Source organism: Centruroides sculpturatus, unplaced genomic scaffold, assembly GCF_000671375.1.
Source record: "Centruroides sculpturatus isolate CEXI.00-Female unplaced genomic scaffold, Cexi_2.0 scaffold1059, whole genome shotgun sequence".
In the NCBI taxonomy this organism is placed as follows: domain Eukaryota; kingdom Metazoa; phylum Arthropoda; class Arachnida; order Scorpiones; family Buthidae; genus Centruroides; species Centruroides sculpturatus.
The window spans coordinates 82,928-105,427 of NW_019385429.1; the positions used below are offsets into that span (position 1 = coordinate 82,928).

At 26.3% G+C, this 22,500-nt stretch overlaps 1 protein-coding gene across 5 annotated transcripts in view; it reads left to right on the plus strand.

The window, feature by feature from the left end:
* The window catches only part of LOC111638895 (ras guanyl-releasing protein 3-like), a 62,383-nt gene that overhangs the window by 24,335 nt on the left and 15,548 nt on the right, over positions 1-22,500 (plus strand). For 4 of the 5 annotated variants that reach the window (XM_023384663.1, XM_023384665.1, XM_023384664.1 and 1 more), the window contains 10 exons: positions 537-650; positions 4,005-4,136; positions 9,325-9,475; positions 14,839-15,012; positions 15,124-15,338; positions 15,672-15,849; positions 16,149-16,322; positions 16,434-16,648; positions 16,982-17,159; positions 21,103-21,180. In XM_023384663.1, coding sequence (XP_023240431.1) covers positions 537-650; positions 4,005-4,136; positions 9,325-9,475; positions 14,839-15,012; positions 15,124-15,338; positions 15,672-15,849; positions 16,149-16,322; positions 16,434-16,648; positions 16,982-17,159; positions 21,103-21,180 — 1,609 coding nt within the window. The remainder of the gene's footprint in view (positions 1-536; positions 651-4,004; positions 4,137-9,324; positions 9,476-14,838; positions 15,013-15,123; positions 15,339-15,671; positions 15,850-16,148; positions 16,323-16,433; positions 16,649-16,981; positions 17,160-21,102; positions 21,181-22,500) is intronic. The other variant, XM_023384667.1, reaches the window with a different exon arrangement.

The window sequence follows — 22,500 nt, forward strand, 5'->3', positions numbered from 1 at the left end:
TACAAAACACATGCACTGAAAAAATTAGCAAGTACACAGAACTTGCCCAGGAAATAAGGCATCTATGGAGGATGGATAGGGTAGTTATTGTACCTGTTGTTCTTTCCTGTACAGGTGTGATACCACACACACTACACAAAAGCCTGGGAACATTAGAATTGAGTAGAAATACATACATAACACTACAGAAGGCCACTATATTGAATACATGCCACATTGTTAGGAAATTCCTGAATACAGACACTGACACACTTATTTAATTTTAGTTTTGTTTTGGTTGCTATGCCTTGACTCTGATCCGGCATAGTACACAGCCACCGGTTTAAACCGAGTATTACCCACTAAATCCAACATAATAATAAATCTCATTTTAGATAAATTGTTTTTTCAGTTATTTTGATTGATTAAATATTTATTCTAAAGGCTAAATTAATTTAGAAAATTAATGTTATAATGATAATTATAGTTTGAGAATATCTGTATGAACCACTTATCAATAAAATCATTCATTTGTATTAATTTCCTTAATTATTTACATTTTGGAATTGTGATACTGCTTTTACTTGTCATCCAAAATGTACACATTCTTTGAAGAATGTAATTGATTGTCAAATATATCGTTATCGTGCTCGTATCTCTCAAACATTCAGGTAACTATTTGATATGAAAACTAAATATATAAAAATTATTATTAAAATTTTAAAGATAAAACTTAATATAAAGTTTTATTTGATTCACTAACACAAGGTGTGTTTCTAAAGTTTTATGTTTATACAGTAGAGCGTCGTTTATCCGAATCAATTGGAGACTGGGGTTGTTCAGATAACTTATTTTTCGGATAACCGATTATGTACGAAAAAATATATTAACCTATCTTATGCTGAAATTTTTCTCCATTGCGTGTTGCTTCATGTTGAATTTTTGTCGATGTTAAGCCTAATGTAAACTTTTTAAAATAATAATCGTGGCTATTGTATCATTTAAAAATTATTTCTTTATTTTTTACAAATAAAATAAATATATTGAAAAATATAAAAACAAAAAAAATTATACTTTAGAGGTTAATCTAGTATCAAAAACGTTTGATTTAGCACGACACACAGTCCTCAGAAAAACACCACACAAAAGTGCCAGTGCTGCCAGCTAAAACACACACAACAAAAAAAATATTGGAGTAGCCAAAGATTGCAGTGCCACAGCACTATCGAAAATTTAAATTTGACGACTGGAACACTTTCGGATAACTGACGTTTCGGATAAACGACGATTTTTTATTTAACATAGAATATAATGAAAGAGAAATTAATTTTAGATTTTTATATTGTTTTAATGTCAAAAAGAACTAAATGATTTAATAAAGTTTTCATTAAAATACATTAATAAAAAAACATTGTATTTATCTTATTATTTTGGAAATTATATTTAAATTTCTTAATTTATTTTTGAAATTAAATTCAGTAATCTAATGATTTAAAAGATTATTGAATTTGATTTGTAAATTTCTGATAATTTTAATGACATAGGATATTTACAATAAAGCTTATATTTTACTATATAATTTTATTTGATAGGATTTATGTACAACTCATTCATTCTTCTATTTTCAGAAAAAATATCAATTTACTTCAAAGTATTTGAAAATAAAGGGTTCACTTTTATGTTACCCTTTTTTACTTTTTAATTTTAACATTGTTATCATCTATTTATATTTTATCATGATTATGTTTAGCTTAATTAATATTTTCTTGATGGAAAAAGTATTTTTTTTTTTTCTCAAGTTTGTAATATTGACAGAGAAACAAGTGCTAGAGAAAAAAATTAGTTTTCACTCCTTCAAATGCTAATCTAAAATATCTACAATTGCCAATTGCTGTTATAAACTGGAAATAATGTTAATTACATCGTTCTATTTAAATATATTAAAATGTTATAATATTGGGAAGACACATAAAATTGTAAAGAGAATTTCTTTTATAAGAATACTATTTGATTTAATTTAGTTGATCATGTAAATTAAATTATCTAATCTAAAAATATTTCATTAAAAGTTCAAAGTAAACATTTATGTTTGAAACATTATTTGAATTTCTAGAATCAATGCTTTCAAAAATTTATTCAATCTACAGTTTAAGACATTCTACAAGCAAAATTATTATTTTAAGTTAACATTACATAATGTGATATATACTACAATAATTTATAAAAATTCAAAAGCAGTAGGAACATTCTAGTTTACAGTATGAATGTCTTCTTTATAGGAATAACAATTGTTTTATGCTTTCAGTATCTTTAAATTTTTCTCACTTCAACTAAATCTCTATCATTTCATTTCTTACTGCTTTTTTTAAGTCTGATGAATGTATTTTTAAAATTTTTACTTTACAGAATTTTTACAGAATGTTTTTCATCTGTTTTTAAAACAATTACCTTACATACATTTGTCCATTTTTTTTTAAAATATTTTAGAAGTCATTGTAATAATACATTTCAAAAACATTTTTATTGCAGAATAGGAGATTTGCTATACAATGAAATAAAATTATGTAATACATTTATTTTTATTTTTTCCTTATTATAATCATTATTGAGATAAACTTTTTATTTTCTTCAGCATTTTTGGAGGTAAAATTTAAAACATAAAACTTCAGGGTGTTCAAAGAATCAAAACAAGTGCTGACACAAAATAGGATAGTATTGAATTAACAATGTAAACATATTAATTAACAAGGGAGGTTAGGCAACTTGGAAATTCAGAAAAATCTGAAACATTGTGTAAAAGTAGAGTAGTTCATCCACAACACAAAACTATTTTTCGTTTGTGCCATATGATTTCAGAGGTTCTTGTTTTTGCAGAATAATTGCCAATTAGTGAGCTATATAGAAAAATTGTTTAAATGAAAGTTGCATCTCAGACACTTTTTTTTTATGTCTACAAAGCTGCATGCAGATAAGTATTGAAAAATTCATGTTTTTTGAGTTCCCCCTACCACTAACCCTTAAAATAGAGTTTTGTATTTTGTAAATTTATGTGAAAATACTACTTTGTAACCTTTTTCAAACAGAAATATACATACACTGCTTGAGATGTTATTTTATTACACTACTTTGCAAATTCCATGATAAATAAGATAATGTATGAAAATCTGTTATGAGTTGGTGGTGGGAGTAACTCAAAGAACATGAATTTCTTGATGCTTATCTATATGCAGTTTTGTAGACAAAAAAAGAGATGCAACTTTTGTTTAAACTTTTTTTGATATATCTCACTGATCAGCAATTATTCTGCAGAAACAAGAAATAACATTGTTTTCAAAGATAATTTTTTCTCTGAAACTGTAATATGGCATGAACAAAGAATAGTTTTGTGTTGTGGATGAACTACTCTACTTATATACAATGTTTCCAATTTTTCTGAATTTCTGAATTGCATAACTTTTCTTCTAAGTATCATCATTTTATTTTGGAAAAATTTTTTGCCAAAAAAATAAGTATAATTAAAATTGTATATTTGATTTTGAAGTTTTTGAAGTCTCAAATTATAACATTTAAGGATACTTTAATATTTGCTTGTGTTTGTCCTTCAAAAACAAAATTTATAAGTTAATACACACACAATATTTTTATATGTATGTAATCATTTATTTCAATAATAAATACCTTATGGGTTTTGTAAAGATCAATGAAAGGTGTTTATCTGATTGTTTGATAATTATAATATAAGGTAATAATTAGGTTATAGTGTCACTAAATTACATTTAATCACATTTATTGGCACTCTTAATTTTATTAATAATTGTGTAATAGTTTTATCGATAATTAATAAAAAAATAAATTAAATCTGATATTTAAAATTGTTATTTATTTTAAAATCTTTTAAAAATCTCATTATTAATTTTTTCATTTTCTTGAATAAAAAGAGTAATAAATATAGTTAAATTATTTTAAAACTTTTGGAATTTGTGTGATAATTTTTTAAGTTCTATTTTTCAATTAATTAAATCTAGGTACTGGATCTTTACCTTTTCCATCCACTTTGATCAGAATAGAGAACTTTCTTCCATCCTTCTTGACTTTCAACAAAAACTTCAAGAAAAAGGTTTCAGTGGATTAGCTGAACTTGTAGACTTATCAAAACTGTATGTTTTTTGAAATATATTTATAGAAAATTAGAATTTATTTTAAAATTAATTAGAAAAATATTTACATTTTTGATCAAAACATTCTTCAAATAAGTCTAATAATAATTATGTTTAAGTGTGCATGTTATTTTGCATAATAAAATGCAAAAATAATAATTTTATAATAAAATAATAATTAAAAAAATACCTTTAAAATATCAATAAATATAATCACTTAACTTATTTCCAAATAAGATGATACTTTAATTAACACTTTTTCATTCCCTGTTCACGGGATAAACATTACAGACTTCATTAAATTATTATACTACAGTATTTAATTATTCTACATAAGTAAATCTATAACCATCACAAAAAACTGAAATATATCAAAATTGATAAATATGAAATTGAAGAATCAATGGAAATATATCTAATTCAACAAAATATATAATACTATTATATCATAGAAAAAATAAATAAAGTTTCAAATTCTAGTATCACATTCATGTAGCATACTAATTAATTTTAAAATATATATTTCAACATTTTGGGTATTATCTGATTCTTTAATATCAGTAAATATTTGAAGAATTTTGTAAGTACTTCTGAAATTTATTAAAAATATAAGTGAATAAAATCATTCACTCAGCATAAGACTCTACTGAGTTATTAAAAAATAATTATCTAAATTTAGAAAATCATGTCATATTATTCAAACAAAGTTAGCTAAAGGCATTAGAAAAATTACTTAGAAGAATGCTAAATAATTTTCAGCTACTTTTTTAATCTTTAATAGTAATTAAAACAAAAACTTCAAACAAATAAATTTTGTGATCAATATAAAAATACTACATGATCATATTAAGCATTATATTTGAAGTGGTGCGTTAGTGAAGCTTCTGTGAGGCATTCAGAATTGTTTGTTCTCAAAATCCATTTGATAGGTTTTGATTAAACTTTGCCATTTTCCAGTAAAATCATCATTAAGTTTGACCCTATTCAAGATATGATACACAATCACCCTTTATCTCCTCATCCTGCTGACCTTAAACCACCAAAATTTAATAGCATGAATCTTTCTAATATACAAACCTTTCTGCAAAATTTCAGAAGTTTTGCAGGAAGGTTTGTATATTAGAAAGATTTACAAGAGCAAAGAGGGTAAACAAAATCATATCCCCCCAAAAACACACACACACACACACAAGTTTTTTTCCCTGTATATATGGATGTTAATGTTTTTGCATTTCTTGATGTTTCAAGGTCCCCTGAGTCCAAAAACGTAAAAATCTTGGGGGGGTCATATTTTGACCAATCGCCATACTTTCCCTCTGTTATCTGTAATAGAGCCAGAAAAGTAAAAATAGGAGTTCATGACTTCGTTTTTGATATACAAAGGTATTCCAATGACAATATCCATGCTCTCTATTGCGATGAGGACACCTAATGGAATTTAGGCCTAGGGGTCAAAAATAAAAACAGTATTACATGCACCTAACAGAAAATAGGTGCAAAAAACAAATAAAACACAAGAACAAAGCAATTGCCATTGATTGCTTTGTTTTTGGATCATCTCTCTATACCTGGCCAATACAAGGATTGTATCTCCCATGGCCTGCAAGTATGAGGATAACTTGCAATTGCCTCTTTTGAATGCTTAACAGGTGTAGGGACCACTTCTTTCCTTCAGGCTCTGCTTCAATTTTATCATGATATGACAAAGTCAAGCAATGTCTTAGTATATGATATATATATATTTAACAAACTCACAGAATTTATATATATTTTGTTTTGAAGTAAATTTACAGGAGACTTGTCTGTTTCTTCACAAAGTAGTTTCTTAGATTTGAAATTTAATTTGATTAATAAGTATTTCATATACAGTTTATTTTGAAAGAATACTGAAAAATTAAAGCATGATCACATTTTTGAGATTCATATATAGTTAAATCTTGATTTAGTATCATTGTTCACCTCTAAAATAACACCAACTCAAATGTGACACTAAAGTGAAGGATTTCAAACAATAAGAATTAAAATCTGTTACAAAAAACAATTGAATAACTTATACATTTAAGCAAAACTATTATAATTTTTTAACTGTAAATTGAAATTAATAGAAATGACCTCTATTGATAATGTGAGAAATCGGACTTCAACATAAACAATTTAATGTCATAACATCAACTTTCACACCTGGGAGTAAATCATTTGTTAAGTTCTCAGCAGTAAAAGTGACGTTTTCTCATAATGTCCTGACCTACTATCTTGATTTCTCCAAGTCAATATAGCCAGAAAAACAAGTTTAGGCAGTCGTCACCAGTCCCTCAACAGAATATCATCCCTTATGTAGTGCCTAATTTAGTGTCAACAGATATACCTAGTTCTTGCGGATACTTCAGTTCAACAGATACTTCCTCGTCTACGGGTATGCATTTTGAAGATGAACTCTATCTCAGGGGACTAAGCTACATTGCTACATGATCAAGAACACCTCCCAAGAATGAGCATCAGACTATTTTCGAACATCATCACCCCAAGGTATTTATCGCCACACAAATCTCATGTAAACTATCTCTCTTGTGACCACTTTCGTTTAAAGATCCCTTGAAGTTAAGGCCTAACAAACTGTAACAAATTCTAACTGTAAATTGTATCATATTGTCTACATAATTAAATCGTTATTAGTTGTTAACTTGGTACCTGAGTGACTCACTTCCTGTACGCTGTCTCTCAACCCATCTCCATCCTGGATCCGATCGCCCACATATGAAGCTGCTTGCGTGACTGAATCGACACACTGTCTCAGCTTCCATGTCAATCAGGATATGGTGGTGTCAGTCCTGACAAGGCACTAAAAGGTGCCCACCCTCCAGTCACACTGGTGTCAGAAGTCAAGGATTTTTTGCCGAGGTCACAATAAGATATATAATATGCTTTTGACAAGTCAGGAAAAATTTTGTGGACTTATTTGTTTGCTGGTGAAGTGAAAAATAATAAATAATGTCCACAGAATTGGAATAAATGAAAAGTACTCCAGCATCTCATTGAAAGAGAATTTCTGCATAAACTGAATTTAACCAAAATAGAGCAATAGAAAAAATTTGGATAAATTTATTTTTTAAATTGTTTGAACTTGGTCAAAGATTTGATGCCTTTATAAAAATTGAAAGATGTATTGCACTTAATGGAGTACATATTAACTGTTAATTATAAATTTTTTTCTGAACAAATATTGTATTTATAAATTTGCAAAAGATTCATTTGATTTCCTTAAAGAGTTCTAATTTTATTGACAGATATATGTGGTTCAAGTTTTTGTAACAGGTGTGTGTGTGTGTGTGTGTGTGTGTGTAAGTAGTAATGAAATTTATGATTTATAAAAACATAATTGTCACGAACATACAAAAAACTTTGTTTTTGTATTTTGTGATATTTGATGTTCTTATAAATTGTAAATATTGTCAGCCAAGTTTTTTAAAACTTATATGAGTTTGAGAGTTTAAAAATCATACAGTTTGGTGATGTCAGTGTTGTTTACAATGCCAAATTGTACATTTAATAATTCACATATATCGAAGGATTTATTTAATATTTAAGAGTATGATCTCTTTACAAGTATTCATTGGCATTTTACTCTTATAATACTATATTAAAGTTTCAACAGAATAATAATATGATATTTATTTTTCAATTTAGTTTTCTTTTTAACAAATCATCATACTTAAAAATAGCTGTCTGCATATTTTATCAAAATTTTGTATGATCATCTAATTTGTTTTTTACTGATTATATACAAAAGGAATTATTATATCGATATTGCTGATTTGAGCATTGGAGATCAAAGATTGATAACTGAATACTATTTTAACTATTTTTTTTTGAAAAACAAACCTGAGAAAATAGTTCATTCCCTAATGCTCAAGTACTTTTGAGCCAGTCAACCTCATCTTCACATCAAATGAGGAAAAGAGTCCCTTTACATTATGTGGACTCATGAGCCCAAATTTCTACAAAATGTTTGAGAAAATAACATGAAAGAAGAACGTTCTTAAGATATCTCCTTTTTTACATTAAGAGAAACATCTTTGCAGTTTAAATGACAAAGAAAACAACAAGACACAGTGGACAAGTTGAGAATATACATAATATCAATAAAAGAAAACAAAATATCACCTTTCATAATTCCAGCAAATCAATTTAATGACAAAAATATTTTTGATATAGATTGATAGAGCTTCATAAGTTGCTACAAGAATAGAATGATGTAAGAATTAGAATATAATTATAAATTTAACTAAAGATAACATATACTGTTTAAAGTGTGCATGTGTGAAGCCAAATTTGATATAAAATCCATATTGGGGTTACAATAGAATAGAATAAAATAATGAAACTTTTTTGTTACCTGTTTCTCAAGTTTTTATATTATGTTTTAAACCAATAAAACAAAAATTGTAAAAGCAAGCATTTTACATTGGTGCAAAGAGGAGAATCCTAAACACCAAACTCAAAGAACATTTAGATAACTGTAAGAAAGGTAAAATAGCAACATCTTTAGTGGAGATGGCATTAGATAAGACAAAATTAATTGGAGGGATTCACACTTAGGGGAATAAATTTAGGACAGGAAACTATCAGAATGATAGAAAAGGTGTGGATTTGTAAGAAAAATTGCAATATGGAGGTAATTGACAACACATCCCAATCTGTGATGTTAACGAGTTGGAAACAGGTAACCAGATGAGAAGAAAGAAGGAAGAAAAAGAAATGTTTTGATTAAACAAAGGCCTGAGAGAGGGCACTTTATAGAATTTGTCTGCATAATGGTTTAGAATATTTTTAAGAACAAGAAAATGAAAGATGATAGAATAAAAGATTTTGAAAACACTTAAAATATCAAATTCCTTAGTGATCTATTAAAAAAAAAAAAAAAAGTTGATGTTGGGTGGTGTCTGAAAGTACTTGAGCAATAGAGAACAAGATACTTGCTCAGGTTGGTTCTCCAGAAGATAGTTTGTTAATATAACATTCAAGTTCTTTATGGAGATTAATTAAAGATTCTTGAATACTAATGTATTTTTAATGTTAAATATTTTATTTTTTAATTTCATAACTTCAATAAATTTCAAAAACCTTTTTTATTTNATATAGATATATACTTTTCTGTGGCATTTTTATATAAATATTTAACATATTACAGGCCTTCCTATGATTGGACAAGAAACATTTCAGTCAGGAATCCACCTGCAAAGCATACTAGAAAAGTCTCTTTAGTATTTGATCATTTAGAAGCTGGAGAACTAGCTGAACATTTGACTTATTTAGAACATAAAGTTATGAGAAGAATTACAGTAAGTATACAGATGTGAATATTTTATATATAAATAATTTATGTAATCACAAAGTTAAAGTTTGGAAGATTGTTAATTATGCATGCCTTTGATATTTGTCAGATAATTCATTTTAATTTATGAAAAAATGTATTCTACAGTGTTTAAAATGCCGTGTTAATTTTATGATTTGATTTTTAAATAAGAAAATAAAATTATTCAAAATGCAAATTGAATGCAGAAATGTACAGGATGTCTGAAAAGTTACTGTGCAGAGAGAAATTTTTAATGACATTAAAGTTATGGGTCTCTTATGCAATGCCATACATATAAGTTGTGTGTTTTATGTTTCCACTTTGCAGTAGATTGCATTACTGTTTGCTCACAGATGTTCTAGTTTTTGAATTACAGTTTTTGGAAAACTTCTTTGCTGATCACATAATCTTCCATGGAATCTTGTTCTGCTAAGTCTCCAGACCTTACTCCTCCAGACTTTTGGGTCTCTGGGAGACATTTCTGACATTTACTGTATATGTTGCAATATTGTATGTAAACCTTCACTTTTATTAAAACTTCACTTAAACCTTTTCCACTGCAGAGTAACTTTTTGGACACTGAATTCTAAAATAAACTGGATGTTTTTTGTCTATGAAAGCCATAACTTTTAAAACTAAAATGAGCCAAATACCATAGCAGTTGTTAAAATATGGCCTGCTCAGTTTCCGTATTTGTCACCCATCAGGCATTTATGTGAGCAGATGGGATACCATTTGGCTATCAACAAGAATCTGGAATGGCATTTGCAACAACTGTGGGCAAAATCTGTCATAAGATACAATATGATGCCTGAATGATTTCATGTCTGATTATATACTCACATGTACCCATGAGAGGAGGTCATACAATATATAACATGTATAATAAACATGTATCATTACAAAGAGGTTATACAAGATATTAAAGATTCCTTTAAATTGTATAATTGTTCCATGGGAAATTATATTTTTGCTATGATGTCATAATCATAGCAAAAATGCTATGATTATGACATAGTTTGTTAACTATGTCAAATTGTTGTTGATTATGACATAGTTTGTTAACTATGTCAAATTCATTACGTTCCAGTGTCTCATTCTTGGTGTAATGTTTTTGTCAAACTCTGTTGTTTGGGAAACTTATATAAATGCTTTAATTCAGGGGTGTCCAACTCACAGCCCAAGGCAAGTTCCAATGCGGCCCAATAAATGTGTAAACAAAACTGACAAATGTTTTAATTTTTTTATTATTTATTTGTTTCAACGGCATAAACTCAAAAAAAGTTTCACAAAGCCGTAAACCTTTATTCATATTTTATTTTTGAGTGGAAAGAAAATATTCTCAAATACTTGGAGATGTGTGAATGCAGAAGGATTACTAAATAAAGCTGGAGTTGCGACTCAAAGGATTATAGACCCAAATTTGGGAAAAGGAGGGAAAGATGAGAAAGGACAAAAGATGTAGTAGTGAGAAACGTTAAATAGATCTTCTGTTAAGCAAATATGGACACAATTTTTCAACCTTTTTTCACTTCTTTATCTTTTGTCCTCTTTTTCCCAGCACTTGGGTCTATAATCCTTTGATTCACAACTCCAGCTTTATTAAGTATTTCTTCCAACATTGCAAGATTTGGCAACATTGGGCCAAATGTGGCTACTTTTTTTTTTTGCTTGACATAAAAAATATCATTTGGCGCTTTGGCTACTTTTTCGGCTACATATTAATTATAATTATATTAATTGAATAAAAATGCACTTTAAAATGGCCTTTCGTCGCTTTTTATTAATTAGAGACCCAAATAAAACAAATATTTGTTTTTTTCAAATAAATTTTCTTTAGTCTCTTTAAATAAAGGAATTTATCTATTTCTAAGTAAAAATTGAAAGTGTCTGTAGAAGTAATTTTTTAAAATATCCTTTTTTCTTGATAACGTTTTAATACTTATTATTATAATCTAGATATGTTAATTTTTAAATATACTTGTATATTGGGCCACAAGTATATATTATATATACTTGTGGCCCAAAACTCCTTGACTTCTTCCAATGCGGCCCAGAGAAACAAAAAGGTTGGACACTCCTGCTTTAATTTAAATGCTTCAGCATTATTTACACATTACAAATATTTTAGATATAAAAATCGTTGTTTTTGCTGACAACAACCATCATGATTCATTTTAGGATGATTCTATACATTTAATTAATGTTCCCAAATAACTTATTTTTATTTAAAACCAAATTGCACAGGTAACATGACTTGCATATTTGTGTATTGTGATAAAATAGATATTAACAATATTGCAGATCATATTCTACATAATATATTCATTTTATATGTTTATATTAAACTACAGTTTTTTTTGTTTCAGTTGTTACAAAGCAGATATTTAATAATATAATTTTATATAAATAGATAGAAATACTAGAAACTTTATGATTATGCAAAACTTTTCTCTTTCTATAGAGAATAATGACTTCATCTGTTTATTTATATGCATCTGTAATATTTAAGTTTTTAGACTACAGTTCTTCTATAGTCTTTATTTTAGTTATTCTATAGCAATAATTAAATGAACAATCTATACGTCTTTATCTAAATACATATACTTCTAAGTAGTGTAGACATATTTTTGTAATTTGATTTTTATTTACATATAAAATATAAGAGTAAATGACATCTCATTTAATATATACACATGAACACAGTGAATCAGCAGGTAATCACAAATATTATCAGTTTAATACTAATATTATGAGAATCAATACATCTCAAAAACAAGTACAGTAGACTCCCCTGTAACACAGGTTCATATAATACGGATTTGTATAACACAGCAAAAAACTTGGGATCGTATTCGTATAAACATGCTAAAAGAGATTCATATAATATGGTAAAACGTCATTGCCGAGTCGTATTGTGACAGGATTGGTCGAATCTAGACCAATAGCAGATATTGCACAAACCATTGAGTTTAAACGAGCAGCAGACCTACTAAAATCCATTTATTATTTAACGGCCATAAAAATTATATTTATATTAATGATGTCTCCAAAGTTCAGCGAATTTTTCACAAAAAAAATAATTTATCATGAAACGTGCGAGCGCCATTCGATGACAAGCTCTATGACAAAAACAAGCTTAAGCAATGGCGTCGTCAAACAGTGCACACTCGGTAAGTAATCCTACAATTTTTTGTTTATAGCATAGTTTATATGGATTATTCACAAAAAATTATACATGTTTTGGAAATGTTGAGTCAAATTAGTCTAGAATCGATTAATTTTATGGAAGAAAACCTTTCAAATAGCTGTAGTCCCTAAACTGCACACGTCCAGGGCTGTGATTGGCTCATGTATTTAAGTGACTCGTAAAACACGGAATTCATATAAAACAGAATGTATCTATTGTGTTATAGGGGGTCTACTGTAAATTAAATAATAATACAAAACTTTGACTTACAATTATTATGTTACTAATGATAAATATGAATTTATTTAGATAGTTAATAACAACCATAAGTCATGTGATTCCAATAAAAACATTAGCACAATGATCAGAATCATTTTAAATTAAATCGTCCAATCATATAAGATTTTACTCTTAATACATTAATGTTCATTTTAATCCTGCACTCAATACTGCATGTGGTACTTCAGTTTAAGTTTACTTCATTCATAAGCTAGCTGTTTGCTATTATTGAAGACTGTGATCTTCATTACTACTTAATTAATGCACAATACTGTAATGTACTGTATTGTATCTCTTAGCATGATGGAGGAAGGAAATTAATATAAGAAATACAAATATAAGAATATGCAAATATTCACCTCTCAAAGATGAACTTGAAATTTTAGAATTCTAAGAGCCCTATTTTATCATTATTTTATCATTATTGCCAGTAATGAGCCAATGAAATATTGCTGAAATATTGAAATATTACAGTTAAAAATTTCACACAGTTTTATTCAAGATTTTGAAAAAGAGCATGATTGTTAAATTATCAAAATACAGAAAAAAAAATGAGAACATGATTTGTAAAAGAGAATGAACCAGAAAAGATAGCAAAGTTGAGTTTGCTTTAACTTAATAATGTTTGTAAAAAATGTACAGTACCTGTTGATGGGTTAATAATTCATCATGTGGCAGAAGAATTAGCTAAAAATATGGGAAAGGAGTCATTCAAATATAACATCCCTACTGAAGAGGATGATATGTAAAAATTTTTTGACAGATTATGACAGGATTGGATTGTTAGTAGAATGATGATGTCCTAAAGATTCTCAAATTTTTTTTGAGATAATTTGTTTACCAAAATCATTATGCAGAAGTATTTTGATCAGTAATGATCACACATCAAGTTTTTGCTTATTTATACAGTTGCACTTTAATAGAAGCACTGTACTAAATATGCTCTGTTGAAAGCCCTCTAGTAGAACTTTTATTTCTTTAAACACGAAATTGGCCAAAATCAGTCTTATCCATTGAAAATTAAGTTGGCCCATTGAAAAGTTGTTAGACTAGTTTTGCTATACAAATTTCCCTTGTAGCCTGAGGGGTAAAAACAATTCAGCCATTAGCAACAGAGAGGGAGTGAGTTTTGAGAGCTTAAAGAGTTAATATGAAAGGATAATGGCAACAATTTAACCTTACAGATAAAGATACTATTGAAAGATATACTGTCGTATAGCATATTAACTGTAGTCTAGGAGTTTCATATTACACTGTTATCAGACTCTTCTTCTGTAGTAAAATTGTTAATTTCATTTTTTTTTATTTGCCTATTTTAAAATTACTTTGTCTTGGCAATAAATGTGAATAAATTAGTTTACTGTAGTTCTGTTTTGCAGAAATGCTTTATTTTAACATTTAGGTGATAGATTAAGTGTGACATCATATTTGAATGTCAAATTTAACCTTACCTTATGTTCATAAATATTATATTTGCTGAATATTAGATAATCAAGACTATTTTGATCTTTGTTTTTTTTTGTGGAAATGTGGAATGTTTATTTTATATATATTTGATGTTATTTATAAAGTAAATTAAATACTCAGTATTGCATAATTTTAAAACTTTTTTTTTATTGTATATTTGTTATATTTATAATTTAAATTTTAGGAACATTTATTTCTGTTGAGTCAAAGAAAATATATTTTACTTTAAGTTTTTACTTCTCTTAAATCAGAATTATTTTCCAGAACCCAGTTTCAAAATGACTAACTAGAACTCTTATATATTTTGATTTAAATGTATATGAAATTCTATAATTATAATTTAGTTTATACATCTATTTAAATTAATTTATTGGTAATTTTGGCATATCTTTAAAATTCATATTTATATTCAGTTTCTAGATTTTAAAGCTTATGCACAGTCTGGTACATTACAAGATAACGCTAAACTAGAAAGATCCATAGCACTATTTAATGGTCTTTCACAGTGGATCCAATGTATGGTGCTTAGTCGCTCATTAGCACAGCAAAGAGCCGACGTTATCACTAAATTTGTATCTGTAGCTAAGGCAAGTTAGTTTTGTTCTTTGAATCAAAAATTATATAATTATTTATTATGTAAAATTTAAGAAAATTGAAAAGATTGATATTTTTTATATTCTCATTCATTCTATTTGTAGAAATTACTACAGCTTCAAAATTTTAATTCATTAATGGCAGTTGTTGGAGGATTGAGCCACAGTGCTTTGGCCAGACTGACTCGGACTATGGCTGCTGTACCGTCCGAGACTATAAAGTCTTTAGAAGAATTGACAGACCTGTTATCTTCGGCATCAAATTTTACTAATTATCGAAAAGCATTAGCTGAGAGTAAAGGATTTCGCATTCCAATTCTGTAATTAATTTATTGGTGATTTTAATATTTGTTTATTATATATTATAATATTGTTTATTATATTAATTATTAATTAATATAATAAACAATAGCTATTTTTATCAAGCATAATTATATTTATTAAACTAATATCTCAATTATTATTTATTGTTAATATCATATCTAAAACTGTGGATTTAGATTTAAAATTATTTAAATTATATATTTACTTAATTAAAAAATAACTTTTGAAACTTTTTATAAATTTTACACTGAAAATAAAATAAGTATTTTATAATGAAATATGATGTAATTAGATAAAACAATTAATTGCTATTAATTTAAATTTTTTAGTGGTGTACATATGAAAGATTTGATATCATTACAAGTTGCGCTTCCTGATACTTTAGATAATGGATTAATAAATTTTCGTAAAATAGTACAATTATCCTTGATATTCCAAGAATTATGGGAACTCCAAAATTCGACACCCTCTCTCTCTGTAAACTTAGATTTAGTAAATACGCTTAGAGTAAGTATTATTCAAATATGAAATTTTATTTTATTTTTTTTATTTATGTCAACAAATACTTAGTGTCAATGTTATATACAAAATGTGGATTATTTTAACAAAGAATTATTAAGAAAATATTTTATGAACAGTATAAATTTTGAAAAATTAGTTTCATGTCATTTGTCTAGAATCGATTAATTTTATGGAAGAAAACCTTTCAATCANGAAATTCTATAATTATAATTTAGTTTATACATCTATTTAAATTAATTTATTGGTAATTTTGGCATATCTTTAAAATTCATATTTATATTCAGTTTCTAGATTTTAAAGCTTATGCACAGTCTGGTACATTACAAGATAACGCTAAACTAGAAAGATCCATAGCACTATTTAATGGTCTTTCACAGTGGATCCAATGTATGGTGCTTAGTCGCTCATTAGCACAGCAAAGAGCCGACGTTATCACTAAATTTGTATCTGTAGCTAAGGCAAGTTAGTTTTGTTCTTTGAATCAAAAATTATATAATTATTTATTATGTAAAATTTAAGAAAATTGAAAAGATTGATATTTTTTATATTCTCATTCATTCTATTTGTAGAAATTACTACAGCTTCAAAATTTTAATTCATTAATGGCAGTTGTTGGAGGATTGAGCCACAGTGCTTTGGCCAGACTGACTCGGACTATGGCTGCTGTACCGTCCGAGACTATAAAGTCTTTAGAAGAATTGACAGACCTGTTATCTTCGGCATCAAATTTTACTAATTATCGAAAAGCATTAGCTGAGAGTAAAGGATTTCGCATTCCAATTCTGTAATTAATTTATTGGTGATTTTAATATTTGTTTATTATATATTATAATATTGTTTATTATATTAATTATTAATTAATATAATAAACAATAGCTATTTTTATCAAGCATAATTATATTTATTAAACTAATATCTCAATTATTATTTATTGTTAATATCATATCTAAAACTGTGGATTTAGATTTAAAATTATTTAAATTATATATTTACTTAATTAAAAAATAACTTTTGAAACTTTTTATAAATTTTACACTGAAAATAAAATAAGTATTTTATAATGAAATATGATGTAATTAGATAAAACAATTAATTGCTATTAATTTAAATTTTTTAGTGGTGTACATATGAAAGATTTGATATCATTACAAGTTGCGCTTCCTGATACTTTAGATAATGGATTAATAAATTTTCGTAAAATAGTACAATTATCCTTGATATTCCAAGAATTATGGGAACTCCAAAATTCGACACCCTCTCTCTCTGTAAACTTAGATTTAGTAAATACGCTTAGAGTAAGTATTATTCAAATATGAAATTTTATTTTATTTTTTTTATTTATGTCAACAAATACTTAGTGTCAATGTTATATACAAAATGTGGATTATTTTAACAAAGAATTATTAAGAAAATATTTTATGAACAGTATAAATTTTGAAAAATTAGTTTCATGTCAGTTTTTAATTTCATTAAAAAGTAAACAATTTTCAATAATATTTACAATCATTTATACATAAAATGATTTTTTTCATCAAGATAATTTTAGTTCTTTTCTTTTTTATAAATAATAAACCAAATAAAATTTTTTTTTTTGTAATAAACCAGTATATATATTTGGTTTGTTCTTCTTTAACAAAGATTTTTAAATCTAAGTTTTTAAATAGAATATTTATAAAAACTTTACAGGTTATAAATATATTTATAATAATGTAAAATAAAAAAAGGAATATACTAATCTATTAGTATTGAGTTTATTTGTAGTCATTTAAACTATATTTAAATGATAAAAAAATTGAGAAAGATTGAAAGGATGACAATTATTTTATATACATATACATACACACACACCAGCATTTGCTTATTTTAGCATACTTTTAAATCATTACGTATCATTTTCTAATGATATTTCATTATTATTATTCTGGTACAAAGTATTTTATCTTTAACAGAAAATTATATGTTTTTAAATATTAAAATAAATGTTCATACTTATTATTACTTTTTCATACTGTGGGAACTTTTTTAAAAAATCTAAAAATAATTCTAAAAAACATAAATTCAAACTAACTTTTTTTAAAGTAATTGGTAAATTTTATTATAGTCGATCCCCCCATAACGCAGTAGATAAGTTCCACTTTATAAGAATTTCGTGTTGTAGGAATCCTTAAATATATGAGCCAATCACAACTCCCGGCACATATGCAGTTTACAGAGTACGGTTGTTTGAAAGGTTTTCTTCCATAAAATTAATCGATTCTAGACTAATTTGACTCAAGATTTCCAAAACACGTATAATTTTTTGGAAATAATCCATATAAACTATACTATAAACAAAAATTTGTAGGATTACTTACTGAGTGTGCACCATTCAACGACGCCATTGCTTAAGCTTGTTTTCTTCACGGAGCAGCGTGCCAAATGGCGGGCGCGTTTTCTGATAAGTTATTTTTCTGCGAAAAATTCGCTGAACTTTGGAGACATCATTAATAGAAATAATTTTTATTGAATAAGAAATGTTTTTTTCACAAGAAATGTATAAAATTATAGTACTGTATTAGACTTACAGTACCTAATTTATATACTGTACAGACGATAGTAAACTCAACTTACCCACCTAAACTCTCTGTAGCATATAAATAGTTTGACTGCTTGTCCACTGTTGGTCCAGATTTGACCAATCCTATCGTGACACAAGTTGGCAATGACGTTTTACCACATTTTGCGAGTGTCTTTTAGTGTCTTTATATGAATACGGTCGCAATATTTTCACCGCGATATATGAATCCGCATGATATGAACCCGCGTTATAGGGGTCGACTGTATATGCAAAGGATTCTGACTCATAAATGTGGCATGCTTTTCAAATATCAAGAGTGCAAATGACACTCAGGAATATCTTCATTTTATGATATTGTGATTATTTAATTTGAACAAAAATTTCAGTTTATTATTGGATTTTACTTGATACTTTTTATTGACTTCAATTTGAAAATGGAATATTCAGTACTTTTAAATATATTTGAATAGATCTCTCTAACTTAATTATATTTGAATGACATTAATTTTAAAAAATACAAAATATATCTACCATGTTTTGGGAGAAAACAATAGAGAATTCAAATTTACATCATTGTTTCACTGTTATTTAATGTCATTTTCATGCTCTGGTTATTAAAAGTAAAATATTTTTTTTAGATACAGATTTAAATATGCACTGCTGTATATTATTGATATTATATGCTGTTTATAAATATGTTATATGTCCTCTACATATAATTAATAATAATTCTGCAATAATTCAGAATCATCCATCTTGTGAATGTGTTTGATATTATGATTTATCATTATATTTGCTTATCTGGATGTGCTTCATTTATAACAGGAACACAGTCTATGTAGAATGTATCAATCTACTTGTAGGTATGTTATTGCAAAGCAATGTTTTCATATTGTTGGAATAATTCTATGGAATTTAATATTACTGACACTTTGTGACACTTTATAAAATTATATCTAGAACATTATTCTTTATTTATTTTTATTGTTTTGAGGTAATTATACAAGAGTATGAACACCATCAGTTGTGTCTTGATTTTTATTCATTTGTGTTCAAAATTAATTGCCACTAAATTTAGCAATTTATAACATTTTAAATTAATGTTAAATATGTAAAGATGTGTTATAATCTAGCCATAATTTTAAAATCTGAAAATGAAGTGATTAAGAATGAGATTTTTATTAGTAATCCTCATATAGTGGCAGATATATAGCAGATTGTCTTTTACACATTTCAGATCTTTTTCAGATATACCAAATTTAGATTTAACAAATTGCTTCTAATTAGCTTAAATATGCTTACCTAGTACACCAGATGTATTTAATCATTGATAAATTTGCTAGCTTGATTTAATACTTAAATCAATAAATTCAATTAAATTATATACAGGTATTTAGATGCAAAATTTTGTTAATGTATCAATGCTCAGATTGCTAATTTATCTGCTACTATATTCTATAACAGAAGTCTCAAACTCAGAACTGATTGTTTACTATGTGTTTCAATTTTTTATTGTTGAATGTTTATTAAATTAATTTAATTTGTCCCAGAATATTATAGTTTAAAAACTGACATGTATATTGACTCTGTATTTTCATCAATATTATAAATCTAAAAATATATAAATACTTTTTAGGAGTTTGTTACTAATTATTATTGGAAATATTATCATCAGCTGTTGTTTCAAAATTGTTATTCTATTTAATGTATGGCTATTTAAAATTTAATATTTTGAATGGCCATTTTAAGCAATGAAGTTTTGAAAATGTTACCAATAATTAACAACAGATTCCTAAAAAATTGAGATGATAATGTAAATCTAAAAATATATAAATGACAATATTATAATTTATCATAATTCAAAATATTCAAATTACATTTAAAAATTATTATACTTTAACCTAATTAAATCTATCTATTTTTATATGGTGATGATGACTACTAATATATAAAAATAGAACATTTCAATTTTTATTGAATTAGTACTATAATGAAAGATTGTGCAAAATATGTTATCACTCAAATGGTAACTGCTTTTATTATTAATTTAATAAACTATATATTTTAATTTAAATTAATCCTCCTCTTATGCAAGTGTTTTTATCAAGATTTGAAAGTGCTTGCAGTAAATTATTTCAATGTGCTAATGCTTCATTCACAAATCAAAATGGAAAATTCTGCAAAGCAATTCTTGAAAGATACTGGTTTCCAGTTCTAATCTAGGAATAGTTTTTCAGGCTGTTCAGGACTGCTGCTTGAACACCTACAATTTTATTTTCCATTCTAATAACTACGTTGTTCCCCTTAAGTTATTTGCAATTAGACTGTTTGATCAAATTTCTCATATATGTGACAAATAGTTAAACATGGAGGATTCTTGTACCACTCTTGTAACTTCTTTCTCAAAGATGACTGAAAGACTTCTATCCACACCGCAATCTTTCTTCTTTCTTCCAAATTTCATTGTGTAACCATATTTTGTCTGAAACAAAAATTTGGCCGAACAACTTCGTATTACTTTGCCCATTTGGTGGTAACTTGTTTTTAGCCTATCATCAAAAATTTGTCATGTATTAGATAATTTTAAATTAGTTTAATTTAAAATAAAAAAGTGATTTAATCTTTTAAAATAATGTAATTTTATAAAATTTTTAATTTAAAATTTTTGATAATTTTTTCAGTTATCTGTAGAAACAGCATACACTGAAGATGAATTATATGAATTGTCACTAAGCAGAGAACCACGTAATCCAACATCAGTAAGAATCTTCCACTTAAAATAATTTCCTTTCTATATTAATTAATGATACTTAACTTTTAAATTTTTATTCAAATATTATTCTATCATTTTATTTTAATATTTTATTCAATTCAAATACGACTTTGTTAAATTGAATATTTATGAAATAAGGGAAAATAATCATTTAAAACAAATTTTAAAATTTTACAATATTTTTAAAGAAAACATTATAGAAATTCGATTATAGTTTAATAAAATTGTTTGACTCTTATTCTTCCTCTTATATAAAATTGAACGTAGGCATAATAGGATAGTCAATGACTTCCAAAAAGATACAATAAATACACCATAAATTATCTTTAAGGTCTTTAAAAGTAATAAAATATATTACTTTTATATGCTAAATATATTTATTTACTTCATCAGATGAAAACTTGTATAAAAGTAGATAACCCATGGCCATAAATATAATGCTATTACTGTTCTTAATACATTTATTTAGATTTTTTTTCTATAAAAATTGAATGAATAATTTGAAAATAATTCATAAAACATTGCTAGATCATTGTCAATAAAACAATGTTTTATTGGCTAAGTTTGCACTAATAATTTAATAGTTTAAATGTTTAACTCTTTAAACATGAGACTAATTTCTAACAGATTAAGCCAAAATTGGCTTAATCTGTTAGAGATGAAAGCAGCCAAAGAAAAAGTTGTTTGAATAGTTTTTCTGTACAAATTCTCCTCGTAGCCTTAGGGGTAAAAAATTTTTGTTTCCAGGTACAGTACATAGAAAGAAGAAATTTTCAGAGCTTAGAGTTAAAAATAGTATCTTTATATTGGAAGACAATTTATGGACTTCTGGCAAAACCACATTCTTTTAATGCTCACAAAAACAAAATTTATTTGAAATGCCAACAGGATTCATGAATATCTAAGTTTCATTCATAAAATCAAATAAATTCAATTCAAAAAGAAAAAAAAATAATAAGTATAAATTAAATCAGTTGAAGTATCTTAATTATGATGAAAATAAATATAGTAAATTTTATTTATTAAAAAATTAAATTATAAAATTATACTAACCTCAACTATAGAATCAATGTGCTTTTCTAAAACTTCTGGTTCAGGAGGAATGCAGGAACCAGTTGCCCATTCAGCAAATATTATTGGTTTTGTGGGAGATGACTGTGGCTAAAAAAATAATATTTAAATATTTAAAAGTTTGTTTAAAAAAACTTTGTATTAATATATATTATATTTAATATAATTATAAACACTTATAAAATATTATATATCTTATATATGTAACTAAAAAGATTTCTATTGCATGCATGTT